The 19,680-nt window shown below is 56.0% G+C and overlaps 1 protein-coding gene across 1 annotated transcript; it reads right to left on the reverse strand.

The window, feature by feature from the left end:
- Positions 1-205: 205 nt before the first annotated feature.
- On the reverse strand, positions 206-16,738 carry BPIFB2 (BPI fold containing family B member 2). Its single transcript, XM_045886237.1, has 15 exons — positions 16,630-16,738; positions 14,631-14,724; positions 13,129-13,233; positions 12,113-12,259; positions 10,412-10,472; positions 9,499-9,559; positions 5,242-5,333; positions 4,798-4,983; positions 4,523-4,576; positions 3,832-4,002; positions 3,187-3,254; positions 2,961-3,006; positions 2,209-2,272; positions 1,817-1,893; positions 206-247 (listed from the first exon to the last, which is right to left on the reverse strand). The coding sequence occupies exons 1-15, from the start codon at positions 16,736-16,738 to the stop codon at positions 206-208; spliced, it is 1,377 nt and encodes a 458-aa protein (XP_045742193.1).
- Between the last annotated feature and the right edge of the window lie 2,942 nt (positions 16,739-19,680).

Raw genomic sequence — 19,680 nt, forward strand, 5'->3', positions numbered from 1 at the left:
GGAGGGGAGGGAAGGGGGCAGGGAAAGGATTCTAGGGGAGGGAGGGGAGCTCAGGCACTCCGTGAAGACTAAACAGCCTGGCTGGATCATCTAGCTCGCTGCTGTTGGCTAAGTGTGGCTCTGCCTCAGTTTCCTAAGTGGCTTAAAGCAAGAGAGTCCCTGAAGCAGGGAGCTGGCCCCTCTTAGCTCTTCTGATGGTCCCACCTCAGCGCTGGTATAAGAGTCCGCTGGATATCACGACGTAGCCCTGGAGGGCACAGAAAACCATGGGCAGGGTCAGAGGCCACACGAGGACCAATAGGACCCCCAGCTGCCCCATCAGCCTGGCTTTGAGCTCACGGTCTACCACTCTTGCTGGGTATGTCCTGAGGACAGTCCTTTGCCTCTCTGGGCCTCAATTTCCTGCTGTCCCTTGGGAGTGGGAACAGCACCCTCCCTGCAAGCCGACAGTGAGGATGCAGCCAGAGCACGTGGGCAGAGCCCCCAGCGTGGGCTTGTGCACATGGTTGGGACCAACACTGTGTTAGGACTGGGAGTCCAAACACCACGGATCTTCTCCGGGCACAAGTCACCCCAGCAGAGCCAGGAACCTCCCATATATCCTCTGCTCTCTACACCGCACTGCAGAAACGTGCTCAGGGCCTGCTGATCATTCATTCATTCATTCATTCATTCAACAAATCTTCACTGAGCCTCGGCTCTAAGCCAAGCCCCGGGCCACATGCTAGGAACAAGGCAGACCCAGTCCCTGCCCACTCGTAGCTCATGGTCCAATACAGTAGCCATTATTAAATTAAAGCCAATTAAAATGAAACAAAATTTACAATTCAGCTTCATAGTTGCACTAGCCACGTTTCAAGTGCCCAACAGCCACCCGGGCCCAGCGGCTGACCATGCCTACTGTGTTGGACAGTGCAGACTTCCATCCTCCCAGAACATTGTTTTGACAGTGCTGGTCTAGAGACCTTTGGGTTTGGACCCAGTTGGCTGGATCTGTGGGTACCAGGCTGGGTCAGCCACTGACGTGCCTGTTCCAGACAGTCTTAGGGAAATCCCCACTACCAGCCCAGGCTCCAACATGTGCCAATGGTTCCTTTTTTGCAGGGTGGAGCGTGGCCCACCCAAGTGCCTTGGGACCATAGTTCTTAAGCAACCAGGGCATCATCCCCAGAGAAACATCAGTGGGTCGCTCTCAGGGGATCTGAATAACATGCAGATGTTGGGCTTGAGGGACCTTGGCTAAGCTTTCTGTCCTACGCATGTCTTGTTGAGCAAATAGAAAGAGTATTATCATTTTTTATCCCAGGTGAAACAAAAAGAAGTTGTAGGGTCTCACCCTGGACAGTGGTGATTGAACTTCACCCTGGGCCCACAATTTCTCATCAGGGACAGTGATTTTAGAAGGGTCGGGAAGCACCCCTTCCCCCAACCAGCCTGCAGGGGTTCACGTACAAAGCTGGAAGAAACTCCTCTGTCATCGTTCCAGACACCGAAGGCTGTGCCCACCCCAGGGCACAGATCATGGGACAACTGAAGCCCCCAAATGTGGCCTGGCATGATATCTGACAAGGACTAAAGGGTGGGCGAGACCTGTGCACCAGTGTCTCTGGACATCCTATATTTTCCATCTCACTACCGCTAATGATTCATGGCATGGTCTTGGCAGGAACAGGGCACACCCCCAGGCCTGGCTGAGCCTGCGACCCTACTGTTGGTACTGGCAGGGAGGGAGGGTGAGAGAGATCCCTGCCCTGCTGAGCCCAGCCTTCCCCCAAGGGTGGCAGAAGTCTAGGTAGTCACACCCAAAGGCTCTCACCTCATAGACAAAGACCTCAGGGTTGACATAGTGGAGGTTGACCACACTGGGGAGGGCGATCCCCATGCCCAAGAGAGCTGCAGGGGGGGAAAGAGAAACCAAGCTCAGCTGGTAGGTCGGAGCGGAGCACCGCCGGGAGCCAGCCCTGTGCTGAGGTCCTCAAGTGCGTTGTGACCCTGAGCCCCAAAGACGGCCAGGGAGTGGGAGCCATTATTATTATACTCACTCTACAGAAGGGAAAACTGAGGCTTAGGGAGGGAAAAAACTGAAAAACTCCCACCCTCTTCACGTCTGAGCCCGGGAGGTAGCAAGGGGGCCGGGAGGGAGCGTGGAGCAGAAGTGGGTCAAGGAGGGGGTCAAGGAGGCCCACCGGCGTGGAGGGCAGGGCTCACCATTGAGGTGATCGAGCAGGGGCTTCCGGAACAGGGCGTCCATGAGTGGGTGCACTTGATTTGCCTGCAGCCGTGTGGTCAGGGAGATGGGGGACCCTCGGCCCGCTCCGGGCAGGGGCCAGGAGAGAGGGACAGATGGGCCACACGTGAACACACAGACAGACACAGACGCACACGCAAAAAGCAGAGGCACAGGTCACCCCTGTCCTGCCTCAAGCAGAGTCCAGCTACCCCTGGGGCCGGGTCAGCCTTCTGAGAGGAGCCTAAGGCCGGCACCGGACTGCCTGACACCGCGTGGCCGACAGGTGGCTGGCCGCCTTGCTGGTGCTGACCGATGGATGACGGACTGACGGCGGACGGACTGACGGGCCATACAGACTGACAGGCCAGCCAACGAAGAGCTGCTTGGTGGCTAAGGACGTGGCCGAAGGAGCAGCCAGCACTGCCTGACGCTGGCTTGGCGGATTTACCAGTGCACTCCGTGATTCTTGGACTGGCCGGCCGTCACCCACTGGGCAGTGACAGGCTGGCTAGCTGAGCCACCCCACTGAAGCACCAAAGCTGACCGACCGGCTGACCGGCAGACAGACAGCCTGTGTGACGGGTGGGCCCCCTGACCGACCACTGTCGCCGGGTACCCTGGGGGGAAGCTTGGTCACCGTGGTACACAGGGGCACGGTGTGCCAGCATGCGGGTTCAAGGCCTGCCCCACCCAGCGAGGGGGTCCCCAGAGACCCTGGCCCCACACTCACATCGATGAAGCCCACATTGGAGGAGGCCACGGTGAGCTGGATATCCCTGAAAGGGAAGCAGGAGGCTTAGGGCTGGGGCCTAGGTGCCCCCTCCCTCCATACCATGCGTGCGGCCTCCCAGGCTCCTCTGACTGACACTGCGATGGGTGGCGTTGCGAGAAGTGGCTGTGGGCCCATTGCACAGAGGAGCACACCGAGGCTGCTGAATCCAGGAGGCCTTGCTTACCCCAGCACAGAGGTGGTCCCCTGAAGCTTCACCCTGGACATGGAGAGCTGGAGGCTCAAGTTCACGACCTGGGCACGAAGGGAGAGCAAGGTCAAAGAACACAGAGCACATAGGAGTCTTCAGGTGGCCACCGGCTCCCAGCCACTTCCTGGCTGATTCCGGTGTTCACGGAGCACTCGTGCGTGCCAGGCCCGGCACACCGCACAGTGTGAATGAGACAGACCAGGTCTCTGCCCTTGGGAACCCTCACAGGCCAGGGGAGGAGGTGAACAATGACCAAAGTAACCACACAGGGTCCTTAGTAGCCGGGGCCAGGAAGGCAGAGTAGTAGCATGGAGAGGGCTGATGGGGACCATCTTTCTCAGGGTGGTCCAAGAAGGCTGCCCTGAAAAAGGCTGCAACATTTAAGCTGAGACCTGGAAGATGAGGAGAAGCTAGCCATGCCAAAAACTAGGGGAAGAGCGTCCTAGGCACAGTGTCCAACAGCACGTGCAAAGGGCCTGTGGCAGGAATGTCATGGCCTAGAGAAGGAACAGCAAGGAGACTAGTGTGGACAGAGCAGAGCAAGCGAGGAATGTGGGGCAGGAAGGGAGCTCTTGGGAGTCGCCACCCTCCCGGCCAGCCCCACCAGCCCACCTCACTCACCACATCAAAGGAGAAGAGGGACTGGAAAGCTGAGTCAGAGGCCACAGCCTGGACCTCCACAAAGGGCTGCAGCTGAATTGTGGCATTGTTGGCACAAAGCGTGGCCACGGGCGTTGCACCCAGCCGTACCTTGAGTGTCACAGGCATGGGCTCAGGGAACTGGCGGGCCACCTGGGAGAGTGGAGAGGGAGAGAGGGAGGAGGGCACCTGGGAGCAAAGCCTGGGTGGGCTCTCCACCCATCATGCCTCAGATGAGGCCACCCAGGTGCATCCCCCCAGGCCCCTGGCCCCGCCCTCGGGGATGCCCAGCCTGAAAGGGGTGGTAGGCATGAAGTCGGGGGCAGCCTGTGTGATCTGTGCCAGGAGGGACGGGGGAGCTCAAGGAGGCTCCTGGACCAGACTAGGGGTTGGATCCTCCCTTAGGAAGCAACCCCTGGGCTTGGTCTTGAAGATGAACAAGAGAAAAGGAAGCAGAAAAGGCCCTCCAGGCAGAGGGTTGCACTTGGACAAAGGCATAGAAGGAGGGTAATAGCATAATCTCTGACCCTGAGGTGGAGAAGGTGCAGAGGTAAGGACACACGCTGAAGCCCACGGGGGACAGATCCGGGCCAGTGGAGGTCCCCCAGCCAGAGAATCTCCCACCCCAGGCCCAGGTCTCAAAGTCCCTGAAATGACCAAAAATGTCACCAACCTCAGGGATGAGCTGGCCCAGCATGGAGGTGTTCAGCAGGTTGTCCTCCGACTTCTGAAATTAACCCCCACATCCCGACAGGCTTTAGGGCAGCCACTCCTCAAGCCCCACCACCTCTTGACTCCCCTCGGCCCCCTCTTCACCTTTCCAACAGCTACCCTGTGGCCCCAAAGTTGGGCGGCCCCACCCATGGTCTGGCCTCAGCGGGGTCTCCCCAGGCTGGGCCGCAGGGCACGCCTTTCCCCCGCGCTCTGGGCAGCAGGTCCGACCCTCACCAGCTGCCCTGTGATGTCCAGGTTGAGGGCACCCGCCTTCTGCAGCAGTAGGAGGGCAGAGTCAAACAGGTCCTGGGAGAGGCCCATGGTTGCCATGGCACCCTCGGCACCCACGTGAGCTGGCAGCACAAAGTGGGGGGCCTCCACGGGCAGGACGATGGGCTTGCCCAGGAGGAAGAGAATGGCCTACGGGGTTGGTGGGCGGTGAGAGGGAGAAAAGCAGCAGGGCCTCAGTAGGGTGGAGGCTCCGTCCCAGACCCTGGGCTCTCAGATGCCACCCACCCAGCATGCCGCGCGTTGTTCGGCCTCACACCCGTGCCCGCCTCTAAATGCCATTCCAGCTCCTCTCCCTTCAATACCCCTGCTCTTCTAGGAATGTCCCAGGACCCCGAGGACTCCAGAGGCAACAAGCCCACAGCTCTGGGCTGACAAGGCAGCACTTACATTGATATCCAAGGAAATGTAGTCCTTGGTGATGTTGGGCACGTTAATCATGGAGTAGCGAATCTGGGACTCCGGACCCACAGGGTTGAGGTCTAAATAAAAGCAGGATGAAGAAGAAAAGATGGTATACTTAGCCTTATCCACCAATGCCTCATCTATCCAGAAAACTCAATTATCTGACAACTTTGGCTAGCCAGACCCAGGCCAAGGAACAGAAAAGGGAAGAAAAAGGTCTCTGAGTAAGTGAACTTCAGTTGCAAAATACACACAATCAAGATTCAGCCACTCACGCCCTATTGACTCTTCGTTTAGACACAGTTCTAAGAGTTTGGGTTTCTGCTTTCCTGATCAGTGGAAGACGAGAGACCCCGAATTAGAAGGAAGGAAAAGGGTCACACTCCCCCTGCAAAAAGCAAGAGGGAACCACAGAAAAAGAACAGAGGTCACGTTTATCCAGGTCCAGACATTTGACTTACATTGTCCCATTTAATCATCACCACAATCCTGTAAGATTAGGAGCCCATTTTACACACGCATGCGCACGCACACACATGCACACACACACGCAATTTGATATGTTCAGTTGTGCCCAGGATTGCGTATCTGGTCTGTCTGACTCTAAAGCTATGTTCTCTCTCCACCTAATCGCACAGCCTCCTGCAGAAACTCAAAAGGCATGCACCTCGGGGCCACGCTGTGTGGGAGCACAGAGCAGGGGCTCCCAAGACACCCTCAGGGAGCCTTTCAGGGATGCACAGAGGAGAGTCCAGTTCCTATAGGGCAAGTTTCCCCCGAAGCTCAGAATATTCTGATTGGGGAGGTTGCCAAGGGTGAGTCACTTGTGGGAACCGCATTTCGGGACACGGCTAGGCGAGCCAGAATGGCAGGTGGAGGCTCAACCCCACTCTCAGGAAAACCCAGCTTTTAGCAACAGGTCCTCAAGGGCTCTGAATGACCAAGGTGTGTGTGTGTACATGTGTGTCCATCAGATTTCTGCCGGATTTTCTAATGTCTCTTCTGGATTTAATTTTATTTCCTCTAATGTTTTGGAAATTTCTTGTGATCATAAAAGCAATATAGTATGATTCCATTTCTACAGCTCAGTGGCCGTCAAAGATTGGGCTGGTAGCAGGAGGGGGGCAGCTCAGGGGGATTTGAGGGGCTGGCAAGATGTCTTGTATCTCGAGTTTAGTGGTGGTCACACAACTGTGACTCAGAGGACAGGACACTAAAAAGAATAAATTACTGTGTTTTTAAAATGAATTAAAACATGAAAAATTTAAAAATGATACATATTCACTGTGGACATATAGACACATTTTTTGAAGGATGGAAAAAAAAATATAGCCCAGAATCTCAAATTTATTTTTTTCAGTATTTTCTTCTGCAGAGACAAACGGCCCCCCATCTGTCCCTCACTCAGTAAAGCTGCAGCGAAGCCAAGTGTCGCTTCGGGCCCTTCTCTGTTTTCTTTATAGAGTGCCATTATAGCTTAGTTAAGGGCACAGTTCTCAAGGCAGACTGCCTCAGTTTCTTCATCTGTAAAATGGAGCTAATAATGTTACAGTAAATATTAACTTTCACTATACTGTATTTTGCCAGGCATATTGCTAAGTGATTGAAAGAAGGCCCTTTAAGCTCTGCTTTTTAGTGGCTCAGTTCACCCCACACTGTAGCTACCCAGGACTCATGTAAACAGTCCCCTAGGCCTGAATGCTTAGATTTCTTTTACTATATTGTTTTTAATTCCCCAAAGAAAAGGGCAAGAGCTGGTCTTTGCTATGAACCCAATTACAAGGTGTCTCGATGGAGATCACCCCACTGAGGAAGAAGGGAGGGATGAACATTTATTGAGCCTCTTGTCCACCAGGCTCTTAACCTGTTCTGTCCGGTAGCAGCACATGGGAGAAACAGGAATTCTGAGCCCTGTTTTTCTGGATTGAAATAGGCTCAGAGAGATGGAGCGACTTCCCTAAGATCACACAGCAATGGAGCCAGAAGGCCAGAATTTAACTTCATGTCCTTTGATTCCAAGTCCTGTCTCCTTGCTCTCTTGGTGCCTCCTGTGAAGGTAATAAGGGGGGGGGGGGGGGCGGCACTGAGGGGAGTGGGCGTAATCAAGGAATGTTCCCTGAGGGGACTGTGAGCCAGGCCATGAAGTCTGGGCAGAGCAGTGGTTGGACATGTAAGGAGGAGAAAATCAGCCTGAGTCCGTTCATGGGTGGCTCTCGTGCCACACTGAGGATTTTAGACTCAGAGCCTCTAATTCCCCATCTCTGTATCAGGGATACTAATGCCACCTCATGGGACTGTTGTGAATATTTGCACAAGAGGGACACCCGGGTGGCTCAGTCGTTAAGCGTCTGCCTTCGGCTCAGGTCATGATCTCGGGGTCCTGGGATCGAACGCTGCATCGGGCTCCCTGCTCCGTGGGAAGCCTGCTTCTCCCTCTCCCACTCCCCCTGCTTGTGTTCCTGCTCTCGCTGTGTCTCTCTCTGTCAAATAAATAAAATCTGGGGGCGCCTGGGTGGCTCAGTCGTTAAGCGTCTGCCTTCGGTTCAGGTCATGATCCCAGGGTCCTGGGATCGAGCCCCACATCGGGCTCCCTGCTCCGCGGGAAGCCTGCTTCTCCCTCTCCCACTCCCCCTGCTTGTGTTCCCTCTCTCGCTGTGTCTCTCTCTGTCAAATAAATAAAATCTTAAAAAAAAAAAAAAAGTTTGCACAAGAAAGCCAAAGCTAGCTTGATATGAAAATATTCACTACAGAGCCCACCGCAGACGCTGCCAAGCCGTCCCTCCCAGCCTAACAGCATCATGCCGCCCCGCTCCTGTCCCCACACACCCACTCCCGCGCACCTGTCCCATGCTGTGTCACCGTTAGATGTAAACCCCTGACTCAAAGCAAAGCCAACCAATTGCAAAGTCCAGCTGGCAACAGTCAACAGCTCTGGAGTTTAGAAAGTCGGTGACGGTGACCTAGGGAAAGCGCTAGAATCCCAGGCAAAGCCGTCAGATAGAAGAAGTTGTGTTTCAACAGGAGCATCTTCAAACAGCTGTGTGGGGAAACAGAGGGATCCCTGGATTTTGCTCAGGGCTCACTGAGCACATACTACCCCCTAAATCAACAAAGGATGCATTTTTGGCCAGTCTGGGGACAGGCAGGGGATCACCAGTGTCGTTATTAATGTTGATGAATACTACTGAAAAGAAGACGAGGCTGGCCTGCTTTCATAACCTTTGGCTTCATATTGTGAGATGAAGTCCTGATTGAGCCTCGTTTAGGCCACCACCGTGGCCACGCTTCTGTGTGGACCATGCGTGGTGGCTGCGAGCCACCTGTGGTCATGGAGGAAGGCCTGGGGAGCAGTGGGGAGGTGACTGATGAGTGGTGGGAGTTGGCAGATATATATATGCCCCAGCTCCTGCCCCTCGGGGAGGATGCAGGCACGGACCCCTCAATCTCCAAGAGCCCCTCGGTGGGAGTGCATCGCAGTGCCTGCTCACGAGCACACCCTCCTTCCCTGTTGCTGCGCCCCTTCCCCACCCGTGCCCCTAGGACCCACCCCATCCCAGCCACTTACGCCCACATCTTGTCTCAGGGTCTGCTTGTGGGGGGATTAGCCTACAGGGCTTTCTCCTAATATACTCCTCGTCCTCCCTGGATAGGAGGACCCCCGGGAAAATCAGAGACGGACTAGCCAGACAGCAGATGGAGAGGAGAGGGAGGCTTGCCTCTGGGTGGGTGGATGGCCCTTGAGAAGGGGAGCGGGGGTGAGGGCACTTGCGAGCAGGTGAGCCTGAGTTCTGTTGAGCACATGCTGAATCAGAGGAGCCTGTGAGACCTCCAGGAGAAGGGGTGCAGCAGGAAATGGAATGTGAGGGCCTGAGCCCCAAAGTGCCAGGGGGAGGGTCCGCCAAAGACTGTGGGAGAGGTGGGAGCAAAACTGGGGGAGGTTGGGGTCTTTGAGTCTCCAGGCAGGGGAGGAAACAACAGCAAAGTGAATGTACTCTCCCCAGCCCCCCCCACACACGCATGTTTGCACACTTGCATGCACACACTAAACGTTCAAAACTCAATTCCAGAATTCGGAGATTCCCTGAGTTCATCAATATTCATCAAATTCCCTGAGTTCAGTCATCCTATGATTGATCTCCCAGAGGTCAGCCCTGACTAGGGGGGTATCTTTGAAGGGTCTTGGGGGCCCCAGCGCGGCTCAGAGGCCCCAGTCCCCGCCCCCCCGGGGCTCCCAGGTCTTACCAATTAAAGTGCCCAGGTGGACATTGAGGCCTTGCACCAGGTTGGAGATGCTCAGGCATAGCTGTGGCAAGACAGAGGAGGAGGCTGGTGAGGAAGGCGCTGGGGCTGCCTGGGTAAGACCGGGAGAGTCTGGAGTCCCGCCCTCCCTCCACCACCCACGGCGCTCGCTCTGCCAAACTGTTCTAAACTCCCCACGGATGTTAGTGCGCTCAACCCCCCAGCCAGCCCACAGGGGAGGTTTACTCTCTGCACGACGGGTGTGGAATTGGGGGCAGAAGGAGGTCAGGTGACTCGTCCAGGTGCCCCAGCTGGGAAGGAGGGCACCAGGATTCAAACCCAGGCCACCCCTGGCTCCAGTGCCCGTGCTCCTGTCCACTTCCATTTTGTCTCTTTTTCACAAGCCACGTGGCCCCTGAATGCACCGCCTCCTCCTCACCCTCCAGCATGGAACTGGGGTTGGCCCAAGAGCCTGAGCCTCCCTCCCCAGCAACACCCCCCGCCGAACTCACCCTTATTTGGGCTTCTCCATCACTGCCCTGGACCCTCACCCCAGCCCCTTCCCTGCCCTCCTGGGAGAACGGAGAAGCCCCACGAAGGGTCTTCTATTTAAAAAAAAAAAAAAAGCAGGAACAGGGACACCTGCGTGGCTCAGTCGGTTAAGGTCATGATCTGGGGGTCCTGGGATCGAGCCCCACAGCAGGTTCCCCGCTCAGCAGGGGAGGTCTGCTTGTCCCTCTCTCTCTGCTTGTGCTCTCTCTCTCTCTCTCTTTGTCAAATAAATCAATTAAATCTTTTCTAAAAATTTTAAAAAAGCAGTAAGAATCCCCATCTCTCCCATGCCTGCCATCCCCCGTTCATCCACACGCCCTCTGAGGTTAGGAGGCCCTCCGTCGCGGGACAGCTGGTCCTTTACCTTGTTCCGCAGCACAGCTTTGATGTGCTTCTGTACTGGGACCAGCAGCCCAGGGGCCACGCTGAGAAAGAGAGAGAGACAGTGCTCCTGAGCTCCAGGTCACGCGTTCGGGCCCGTTTCTCCTGGCAAAGCCACTATCGGAGAGACGGTGTCTCCCCCAAGCCAGGGGGCCAGTGAGTTCTATTCTGCACCTTGTCATGTGCCGACACAGTGCCAGCACCATTGTCCCCACAGATGAGGAAACCGAGCCTCAAAGTAGAGGTCACTGGTTCCGGGGTCCGGAAGTGGCCAAAACGTGATGGTGAGGCCAGGCTTTGGGGAGACAGAGAAGACGCTGCAAAGGCCAGACTCAGCCACGTTCCTGGCCAGCTGGCTTCCTGGCCGCTTTGAGCCCAGTGAGCTGGGGGTGCTTCCTGCTTGGGCTCCAATGCTGTGTGACATACCCAGTAAAGTCCCTTTCTCATTCTGTGCCTCAGTTTCCCCTCTGAACAATGGGAGATGGGTCTAAGTGGTTTCTCAGCAGGGATCCATAGGAAACTATGGTTCTTTGGGGTTTCTTTTAAGTTTTTATTTAAATTTCAGTTAATGAAGAGTCTGTTTCTTGGTTTGCCTCTCTCTCTCTCTTTCTCCCCCCTTTGTTCCTTTGTTTTGTTTCTTAAATTCAACATGTGAGTGAAACCATATGGCGTCTGTCTTTCTCTGACTGACTTATTTCGTTTAGCATTACACTCTCCAGCTCGGTCCATGTCGTTGCAAATGATAAGATTTCATTCTTTTTCATGGCTGAGTAAATTTCCATGGTGTGTGCGCGTGTGTGTATCATGTCTTCTTTATCCGTTCATAAATGGCGATCCAAGCTGCAGCCCAAGCTCACTGACTGCATCTCAGTGGAGGTGGGGGGATGGCAGCTGTGTTTTTAATGCCACTAACTTCTGGGCTTTCCTTTCTGTGAGCAGCTACTGCTGCCCGTGAGGGTGGCGGGGGGTCACGGGACACGAGCAGGGATGGACTGATTCCCAGCCCCCTCTGTGGAGAGAGGCCAGTTCCGAGTTCCCACCCAGCTCACATGTGGGAAGGGAGACATCATGCAGGAGGTGGGGTTCGAACCCACTCCACCGTTTGCCCGCAGTGTAAACTTAGGCAAGTCACTTAACCGTTCTGTGCCTCCATTTGTTCTCTTGTAAAATGGAGGGAATCCTTGTGCCTTCCTGGCTGGGCTACTGTGATGTAGTAAAGGGTTTGAATCTGCCCTGCACACAGCAGGTGCTCCGGAGGTGGGAGCTGTGGTCAGCTTTAGAGGCAGCCCTGACTCACAGTGAGGTTGACGGGTCCCAGCCACCTGGACCTCAGAATCCCCATCCCTGCAGGGAGGGACAGCCCCTGAGGCCCGTGGTGGCCCCATCAGGCCAGCATCCTCCCTGAGTACTACGGCAATGGCTGGCGTGCATGGTCATGGGCTGTGGGGGGGGCTGGGGGTGCAGTAGAGGGGACGTGGCCTCTGGCTGCACACTCTCTGGGTAACTTTGGGCAAGTCCCTCCCCTTCCCTGAGCCTCAGTGTCCTCAGCCATAAAACAGGTGTGATCCTGGGGCTCTCTCAGGCCCCTTGTGGCAATTGGGTGAAGGCTGGAGTAGGAAGCTCGAGAAATGGCACCACAACCTTGGTGTTGGACCCTGCAGCCCCGCCCCTGCCAGGCACTCACCTGGCATTGCCCTCAGATACCGCGGCGTTGTGGAAGAGTGGGAGGCAGGCAGAGAGGCTGACCACGGGAGTCCTGATGGAGCCCTGAGCCACGTTGGCATCAGCCAGCAGGACCACGGGCAGCGTCAGCTCCAGGGGCTCGGGGACTCTGCGCGACACCGTTCCTGAGCCCCAGCAGCACCGCCCAGCAAAGCCTACCCTGCAAACCCCCCTGACCTGAGCCTGCCTTCCACTTGACACAGGCAGGACCCCCACTCAGCATGAGATGGCCCCCTGGGGGCAGGCTCAAGGCCCTCCAAACTCCACTCGGGGTCACGGACATTGCAGCAGAGGGGTGTGAACTCTGGCTCCCTACGCCCTCTCCCTGTGCGACCCTGGGCCGGTCACTCCCCATCCCCCATCCCGAGCCTCCAGTTTCCTCTTCTGCCGAATAGACATGAGAGTGACAACACCTCTCTCTCAGGGCCGTGCTGAGCTTTCTGCGAGGCAGCCGTGTGGAAACGCCCCGCCTGGAGCCTGGCCCCCAGTGAGCACTCACACAATGTCAGCACAAACAAGTTCAAATCAAAGAGATCCCTCTGAACGCCCGGCTGATCATTTGGAAATCAAACACATACAAAGTGACTGGGACACAGAAATAATTCTAATAGCGACATTTACTGAGCACCTACTCTGTGCCTCGCACTGAGAAAGGGGAGGTGTGATTTTAATTATAGCATGGAGCGTACGCTGCATTCCCCCAAAGCCGTGCTGCAGAGTTTCCTCCCACTTCCCAGAGCGGGAGACTGAGGGCTGCAGGGGTGAACCCGCTGCCTGGTTACACGGGTGTGGAGCAGGGCCCAGGGTCTCAAATTCTCACTGTCTCACGCCCCCACGGGAGGGTGGGAAAGAGCACTGGACAGGGAGTGGAAGGCTTGAGTGCAGGACCTTGGAGTTGCTAGCCCCTCTCCCCTCACTCTGCCCCTTGGGGCTTCCCTGAAAATCCTTCTGCACACCCCCGCCAGGAGATTCACTCACCGAAAGACCTTGAAAGTAAAATTGGCTGCTACCAACATGCGTACCCCAAAATCGGCAACGAACTTCAGGTTGAATTGGGGCACATGGACATTCGAAATCTGGATCCTGCAGGGTGGGAATGGAGGTGACAGGGTGGCTCCCATTAAACCTTGGAATCAACTCTGGGGCAGGTGTTATGAGCCATATCCACACTGCTGATGTTATGAAGAGGGACTCTCTGACTATTGGAACCATGGAATGAGGAAGAGGTAGTGAGTTCTCCAACCTAGGGGGCATGCAAGCCATTGTTGGACAACCAGCTGGCAGGGAAAGGGTGCAGACTGGATTCCCAGCCTGGGGCAGGAATTGAGGGAGAGGATTGTTCGGGTCTCGGAGGGATTTTAGTTTCTGACAGAGGTTGGGAAAGCTTGGAAGGTGGGATGCACAGAAGGCAGAAATCCCCTCTGTAGCATTCTAGTCTACAGCTTTGGCTGGTAGCCCTCCAGGAACAGGAAACTCATTCCCTTCAAAGCTACCTATTCTGACTGCTAAGTACTTTCTAAATAATTTTCTCTTTTTTTCCTCAATGAGTCATCTTTTCCCCTACACCAGTGTTGGGGGTGGGAATTCAGACACTACAAAACGATATAAATTTGAAAAGTCACATCAAAACTCCACCCTCAAACACTCTCCCTGTTGGCACTTAGCGGACATCTTTCTGCGACTCTCTCTGGGACACAGGCTGACCGAGAACCTGCTTCTTTTCACTCGACAACCGCCTTGGATGTATTCCCACTTCTGCAAACAAGGACACTCAGTGCTGTTGGCCAACAGCCAGGTGGGGCCAACCGTAAACCCTGAGGAATCCTCCACTGTCGGGTGTGTCTGCGTCGTTCCCAGTTCACCATCCGCCAAGGGCAGGACCCCAGCCCTACCCTCAGGGCCTCGTACTGGGGGCCTCCACCCCAGCTGCTGGTTTGTCCAATGTTTTTTAATTAGTTGCCATCATTCAAAACTTGATAGATTTTAAATACATATATGACTTCCCTTGGGAATCCAGAGATCCAGCAATAGTGCGTGTGTTCGCACATGGTTGGGGACAACTCGCCCGGCCCCTGGATCTGAGTTTGAGATGGCCCCCATCTCCCTCTGCTTTTGAGTGTCTGTTCATTACAGAGGCGTGGGGGTGCTTCGGCTCAGACTTGGGTCTAAATTCAGTGTCTCATTTTTGGAGAAAGTAGCCAAAGGTCCTGCCAGCCCTAGGGACCCAGGAGCTACAGTCTTGGCCCCTGGGGGCAGAAATCTACTAATTCAGAGGCACCAACCCCCCAACCCCCGCCGCCCCCGCCATGTCTCCACCTCGGTCCCACCTCCTCAATTACCTTGTGACCACTCACTTAAAGGGTGGGAATATCTAACCTGGTGAGGGAAGCACTCATCCAGCTGGTGGGAAACACTCACCTATACGTGGGGTATTCATCCGGCAGGCTAAAGCATTTTCCCCAGTAGGTGGGAGCACTCACCTGGTGGGCTGATGCACCTCGCCATTCCAGTCCAAGAAATACGGGACTGTGACCTGCAGAGCCTGCTGAAGAGGGGCTTTCCCGATTTCCGACACTGGGGGGCCAGAGCAGGATAAAGTCAGGCTGCCCTCCGGGGCCACCGAGCAAGACCACACGACCCACCACCCTCCGCCCCACATCTTGGGCAGAGAGGACTCAGAGACTGGAAGGGTCACCCTTGCCCACGGAGGTTGAGGACTGCTGGGGACCAATCCCAGCTCTGCTACTCACTATCGATGTGGCTGCTCTGTGTCTCAGTTTCCCCTTCTGTAAACTTGCAATGATTATGATGGTACCCATCCCGTAGCGTCTTTGTAAAGCCTCGGTGCACAGTAAATGTTAGCTCTTACTGTTGCTATTTATTTGGGTAATAATAATGACTGTCTCCCTTTGGGCCAAACACGGTTCTGAGTGATGTAGCTACACTGTGCCCGGTTTACCGAGAGGTGGAAGACACCTGGGAAGGGGAAGTTGGATTGGCTGAGGCGCCTGCTCCCAAGCTCCTGGACCTCCTCACGCACCTGTCCTGCTGGGCGAGGGAGGTACTAATCAAACAATTCAACATGGAGTGGAACGAAGACGAGAGGGGATGGGGCTGGAAGGGAGCACCAAATGAAGAGTCCAGAGGCCTGAACTTCACTCAGGCTCCCTGTGGGAACTTAGAAAGAGGCGTGTGTGGCCCGGGCTTCCCGCTGGATTTCCACCAAGAACACAGGCCGGTGAGCCTGGGATGGCTCTCTGGAGACAAAGGAGCCTCACAGAGGATGGGCAGAGGGAGGATGGCCAGCGGGAGGCAGCAGGCCTCATGGCCCTGCCTGTCGCTTCCGTGAATGGCTCCATGTGCCAGGCACAGACTAACACGGGTCACTGACCCCTTTCACCGCCTGCCTGTCTGCCCTACCTTGGTGCTTCGTGGCCTGGGCCACGGAAAGTCTCTTCTATGCCCTGACCTGAGTGTCTCACACCGTAATCTGAGTTTGGTCCGGTCTTGGGGGAAATGGCTTCTGATTTCTCACCCCTGACGCAGCTTTGGTGGGATCCTGGGAGCAACTGAGGGGAACTTTTGTCCCTCCCTGGGCCTAGGTTTTCTCATTGTGCCTTCCTCGGGGGATGGGGCAGGTCTTAGAAGGATGGGGCAGGGGGCGCCTGGGTGGCTCAGTTGGTTAAGCGACTGCCTTCAGCTCAGGTCATGATCCTGGGGTCCCGGGATCGAGTCCTGCATCGGGCTCCCTGCTCGGCAGGGAGTCTGCTTCTCCCTCTCCCGCTCCCCCCTCTTGTGCTCTCTCTCACACTCTCTCTCTCAAATAAATAAATAAAATCTTTAAAAAAAAAAAGAAGGATGGGGCAGTGTCATAGGATAGAGACCTTGCCCGAGAGGGGCCCAGAGCAGGGCTGGTCTTCTCGCCGTGTGCCCCACAGAGATCTAGCTCTGGGACACTCCCTCCAGTATTGTGCTAGACCCTTCCCCCAGCATGCACGTGCGCACACCGCCCCCTACCATGCACACCTTCATGGGTGCCCCCAGGGAGGGCAGCCACACCCATACACACACCCAGGCACGTACTGTGACACCTGGCGCACGCATGGTGGACGTGGTTAGACACCCTCCCCGACGCTCAAGGACACGCGTGGGCACATCTCCATGGATTTTCAGACTTCTACACAGACACACGCAAGCAAAAGTAGTCACTCAGACCAAGCCATGCCCACACCACGGGGGCACGCGAGCACAATCACGCGTGCACGCACGCATGGTGGACATGACTACGCTCCCACGCACACATTCACTTTTTAAGTGTTTGCCGAGCGGCACTTTGTCAGACCTTGTCTGGGGGCCAGGGACACAGAGGCACAGGAGATAAAATCCAGGTCCTCGTGGGGCTTTTGGGGTCCCACACTTGGGACCGTGCGCGTGCTCGCGCGCAGACACCCACAGGAGAGGCCACGGCGCGTCTCTTACCGTAGCTCAGCATGGCCTTGTTGAGTCTGACCACGGTGCCCGGCAGGGAGGTGCTGGCCACAGGCATCAGCAGTGCTAAGAGCAGACCCAGCCTGCACGCCCGAGCCATCGCTGTCCTGGCCACTGGCCCCCAAGATCTGTGGGCTGGGGTGGGCACAAGCATCAGAGAGCTTGTCCAGAACGCGCCCCCTCCGGGCTGCTGGAACCCCACCCCAGCCTGGAGGTCGCAAGCCCTGCATGGTGATCCCAGCCCTACCCGGGACCCCCACACATCAGTGCTGCATCTCTGCATTGGGAAGGATCACCTGCCCCGCCTGCTTCCTCAGGAACCACAGGGAGATTTGGTCTGGAAGCAGGCCCCAAGACCCAGAGAAGATGTGGCCTTGCCTTAGGCCACACAGCAAACTAGGGCCGGCTGTCGGACCGAAGCCATGCCAGAGCAGGAGGGCGAGCTTCCTGGGTAGGGAGACTGAGAGCTGCTTCCTGCCCCGAGGAGAGAGCCCAGGCCCATCACCCCAAGGCCCAGGGCTGTGTTTCCTGATGCCAGGGGTTCAGCCCATGTGACAGCCCATCCTAGTGTCCCTACTGTTCCAACCTGCCAGCAGAGGATCCAGAGGGGCTCCTATCCTCATCTCATCCTGTACCAGGGGAGGAATGTCCTAAAAGCAGGCCTCTGCATGGCCCCCCAACCCCTCCCAACCCAGCTCAGCCCAGTGGACGGATCTGTGTCTGACTTAGGCATGAGGGCCCACTGATGAGATGGTCTTAACGGAGGCCCAGAGAAGTGGCACTTGCCCAAAGTCCCAAAACAAGACCGGGGATGGACCCTTCTGTAGAAGGCAGTCGGAAGTAGTATTCCCATTGAACAGATGGGGAAGTCGAGGCTCCACCCTGGAGAAATGCCAGCCCTATCCCCACTCCTACCTCAGGTGGTTTCCGGGGACAGGTGGATTCTCAGCCCCAGCCAAGGTCTCCTGAGCCCCTTGCAGGTGCGGAAGCTGCTTTATGAGGCTCCCGGTGGGTGCAGGGCCGGCTGTGAAGGGACCCAGGGAAGGGCAGGTTTGCTTGTGGTTGCGAGTGTTTTCCCTGCAAACATGGCCTTTGCCAAAATGTTTCATCCTATCTGTGTGGTGGGGCTGCCACGTAACCAGGCTGCTGCCAACGGCTACAAGGCCCTGGGGATGGGCCACTCTGGGGCCTCCTAGGCCAGGAGATCTCGGGAAAGAGGACTGCTCTGAGGGGGACCCCCTCATCACCCCAGCCAGGCCTGGCCAGGCCCAGGAGGACGTGGATGCCCCAAGTCAGGGGGGCTGACTCGCTAACCTCTGGGGCCTGGCACCTCTCAGCTCTCTCAGAAACATGACCCCTTTTAGGAGGAGCAGGAGGTTACCTGAGCCCTAGCCCCAGTCCCTGACTGAGCCCTGCTCCTGATCACACACTGAACCCTGACTCAAAGGGCAACAGACGAGAGGGTGTGTGGACGACCCCGCCCTGCTACTTCGCACCGCAGGCTCCCTCCAAATGCCTATTTCGCTCACAGTGGATGCAGCCCATCGTCTCCTTCTGCATTACCAACTCCAGCCTCCGCCTGCGCTCTCTGCGCCCGAGGAGCTGTGTGTGCCCAAGAAGCAGCTTGTATATGTGTGTGGAGGGCGTGCGTGTGTTTCTTTGTATGTGGTTGCGTGTGTGCACTCATCACACACATGTGCATTAGCTACTAAGGACTAGGATCAGAGGAAAATGTGTGTGCGTGAGTGTGTACATGAAGCGGGCATGTTGGCATCTCGGTTTACGTTACCTGCCCGCGTACACGAACCTACATGAGTGCAGGCATGGGAGTTTTGTGTACAGTATGCATATGTGGGCTTGGGACACAGAGCGTGTCTGTGGGGGTGTGGTTTAGGGGCGTGTGTGGACGCTATGGGTGAATAGTTGACTGTTTCTTGGCACGAGTGGGGGCGGAATTTATATGTGTTTGTGCATTTACTGTCTGCCCCTCTGCATGGCTCAGCTGGAGTATAGGCACAAAGGGACTTGGAGCCTTTCCCCACTCCAGAGCCCTTCATGGCTCCCACCGACTCCACACCAGCCCCAATACCAGGCCCAGAGCCCAAGCCCACCCTCTAGTGGATCCCCACTAGGGCCCACAGCATTGCCCGGGACCACAGACCCCAGCAAGCCCTCCCCTGAAAGCACAGAGCCCCCCTGCCCCATTCATATGCCAGGTACTCCCTCACATCCTACTCCGGGCCCCCTGGCCCTCCCTCACTGTCACCGGGGCAAACAGCAGACTCGGTGGAAAGGGACACAAATATTGACCAAAGCCACTCTCAGTGTTTGCTCTTGGCATGAACACTTCCTCTTCCTCGACATACCCAGCGCAGGCCATATTGACTGACAGCCAGTGGACACACGGGAGGGAGATCCTCACCAGCCCCTCCTCCCTACAGCAGCGGCCAGCATGGTTGGGGGAGCACCTGCTACGGGCAAGGCGCTCCCCCAGCCACTTTGCCCTCCTCTCCAGGGACAGGAGCTGGTTCCGTTCACCTCTGGAGCTGGTGCCTGGAACATACCAGGGGCTCAGTAAATATCCGTTGAATGAGTGAATGAACAACTGAAAGACCCTTGTACCAATCCTAGTGGCAGCATTTCAGGGCTTCCCCTTCACCGAATGTTCTCAGGGGTACTGTATGAGTTTCCTCTTGCTACTTAACAGATTGCTACAAACATAATGACTTAAAACACAAACTTATTCTATTTCTGGAAGTCAGAAGTCCAACATGGACGTTGCTTGGCTGAAATCAAGGTATCAGCAGGACTTTGTTCCTTTCTGGAAACTCTAGGGGAGGATTCGTTTCCCTGCCTTTTCCAGCTTCCAGAGGCTGCTTTCACTGCCTGCCTTAAGGCCTCGTCCCCTTCAAACCAGCATGTTGGGCTGAAGGTTCCTCATGCTGCCTCCCTCTTCCATTTACCAGACCCTTATGACACCGGGCCTGCCTGGATAAGCTAGGATATTCTTCTATCTCAAGGTCAGCTGGTTAGCGAGCTTAA

The sequence above is a fragment of the Mirounga angustirostris genome, unplaced genomic scaffold, assembly GCF_029215605.1.
Source record: "Mirounga angustirostris isolate CCGP_5_RB_7025 unplaced genomic scaffold, mMirAng1.0.hap1 SCAF_10, whole genome shotgun sequence".
In the NCBI taxonomy this organism is placed as follows: Eukaryota; Metazoa; Chordata; class Mammalia; order Carnivora; family Phocidae; genus Mirounga; species Mirounga angustirostris.

What these genes read in the sequence shown, in the direction of transcription:
- BPIFB2 (XM_045886237.1), bottom strand. Translation starts at nt 16,738, where the DNA reads ATGGCTCGGGCGTGCAGGCTGGGTCTGCTCTTAGCACTGCTGATGCCT. An exon ending in CCCTCTTCTCCTTTGATGTG is followed by an intron (nt 3,255 to 3,831) that starts GTGAGTGAGGTG and finishes CTTCGTGCCCAG; the next exon opens with GTCGTGAACTTGAGCCTCCA. An exon ending in CCTGCTCGATCACCTCAATG is followed by an intron (nt 1,894 to 2,208) that starts GTGAGCCCTGCC and finishes CCCCCCCTGCAG; the next exon opens with CTCTCTTGGGCATGGGGATC.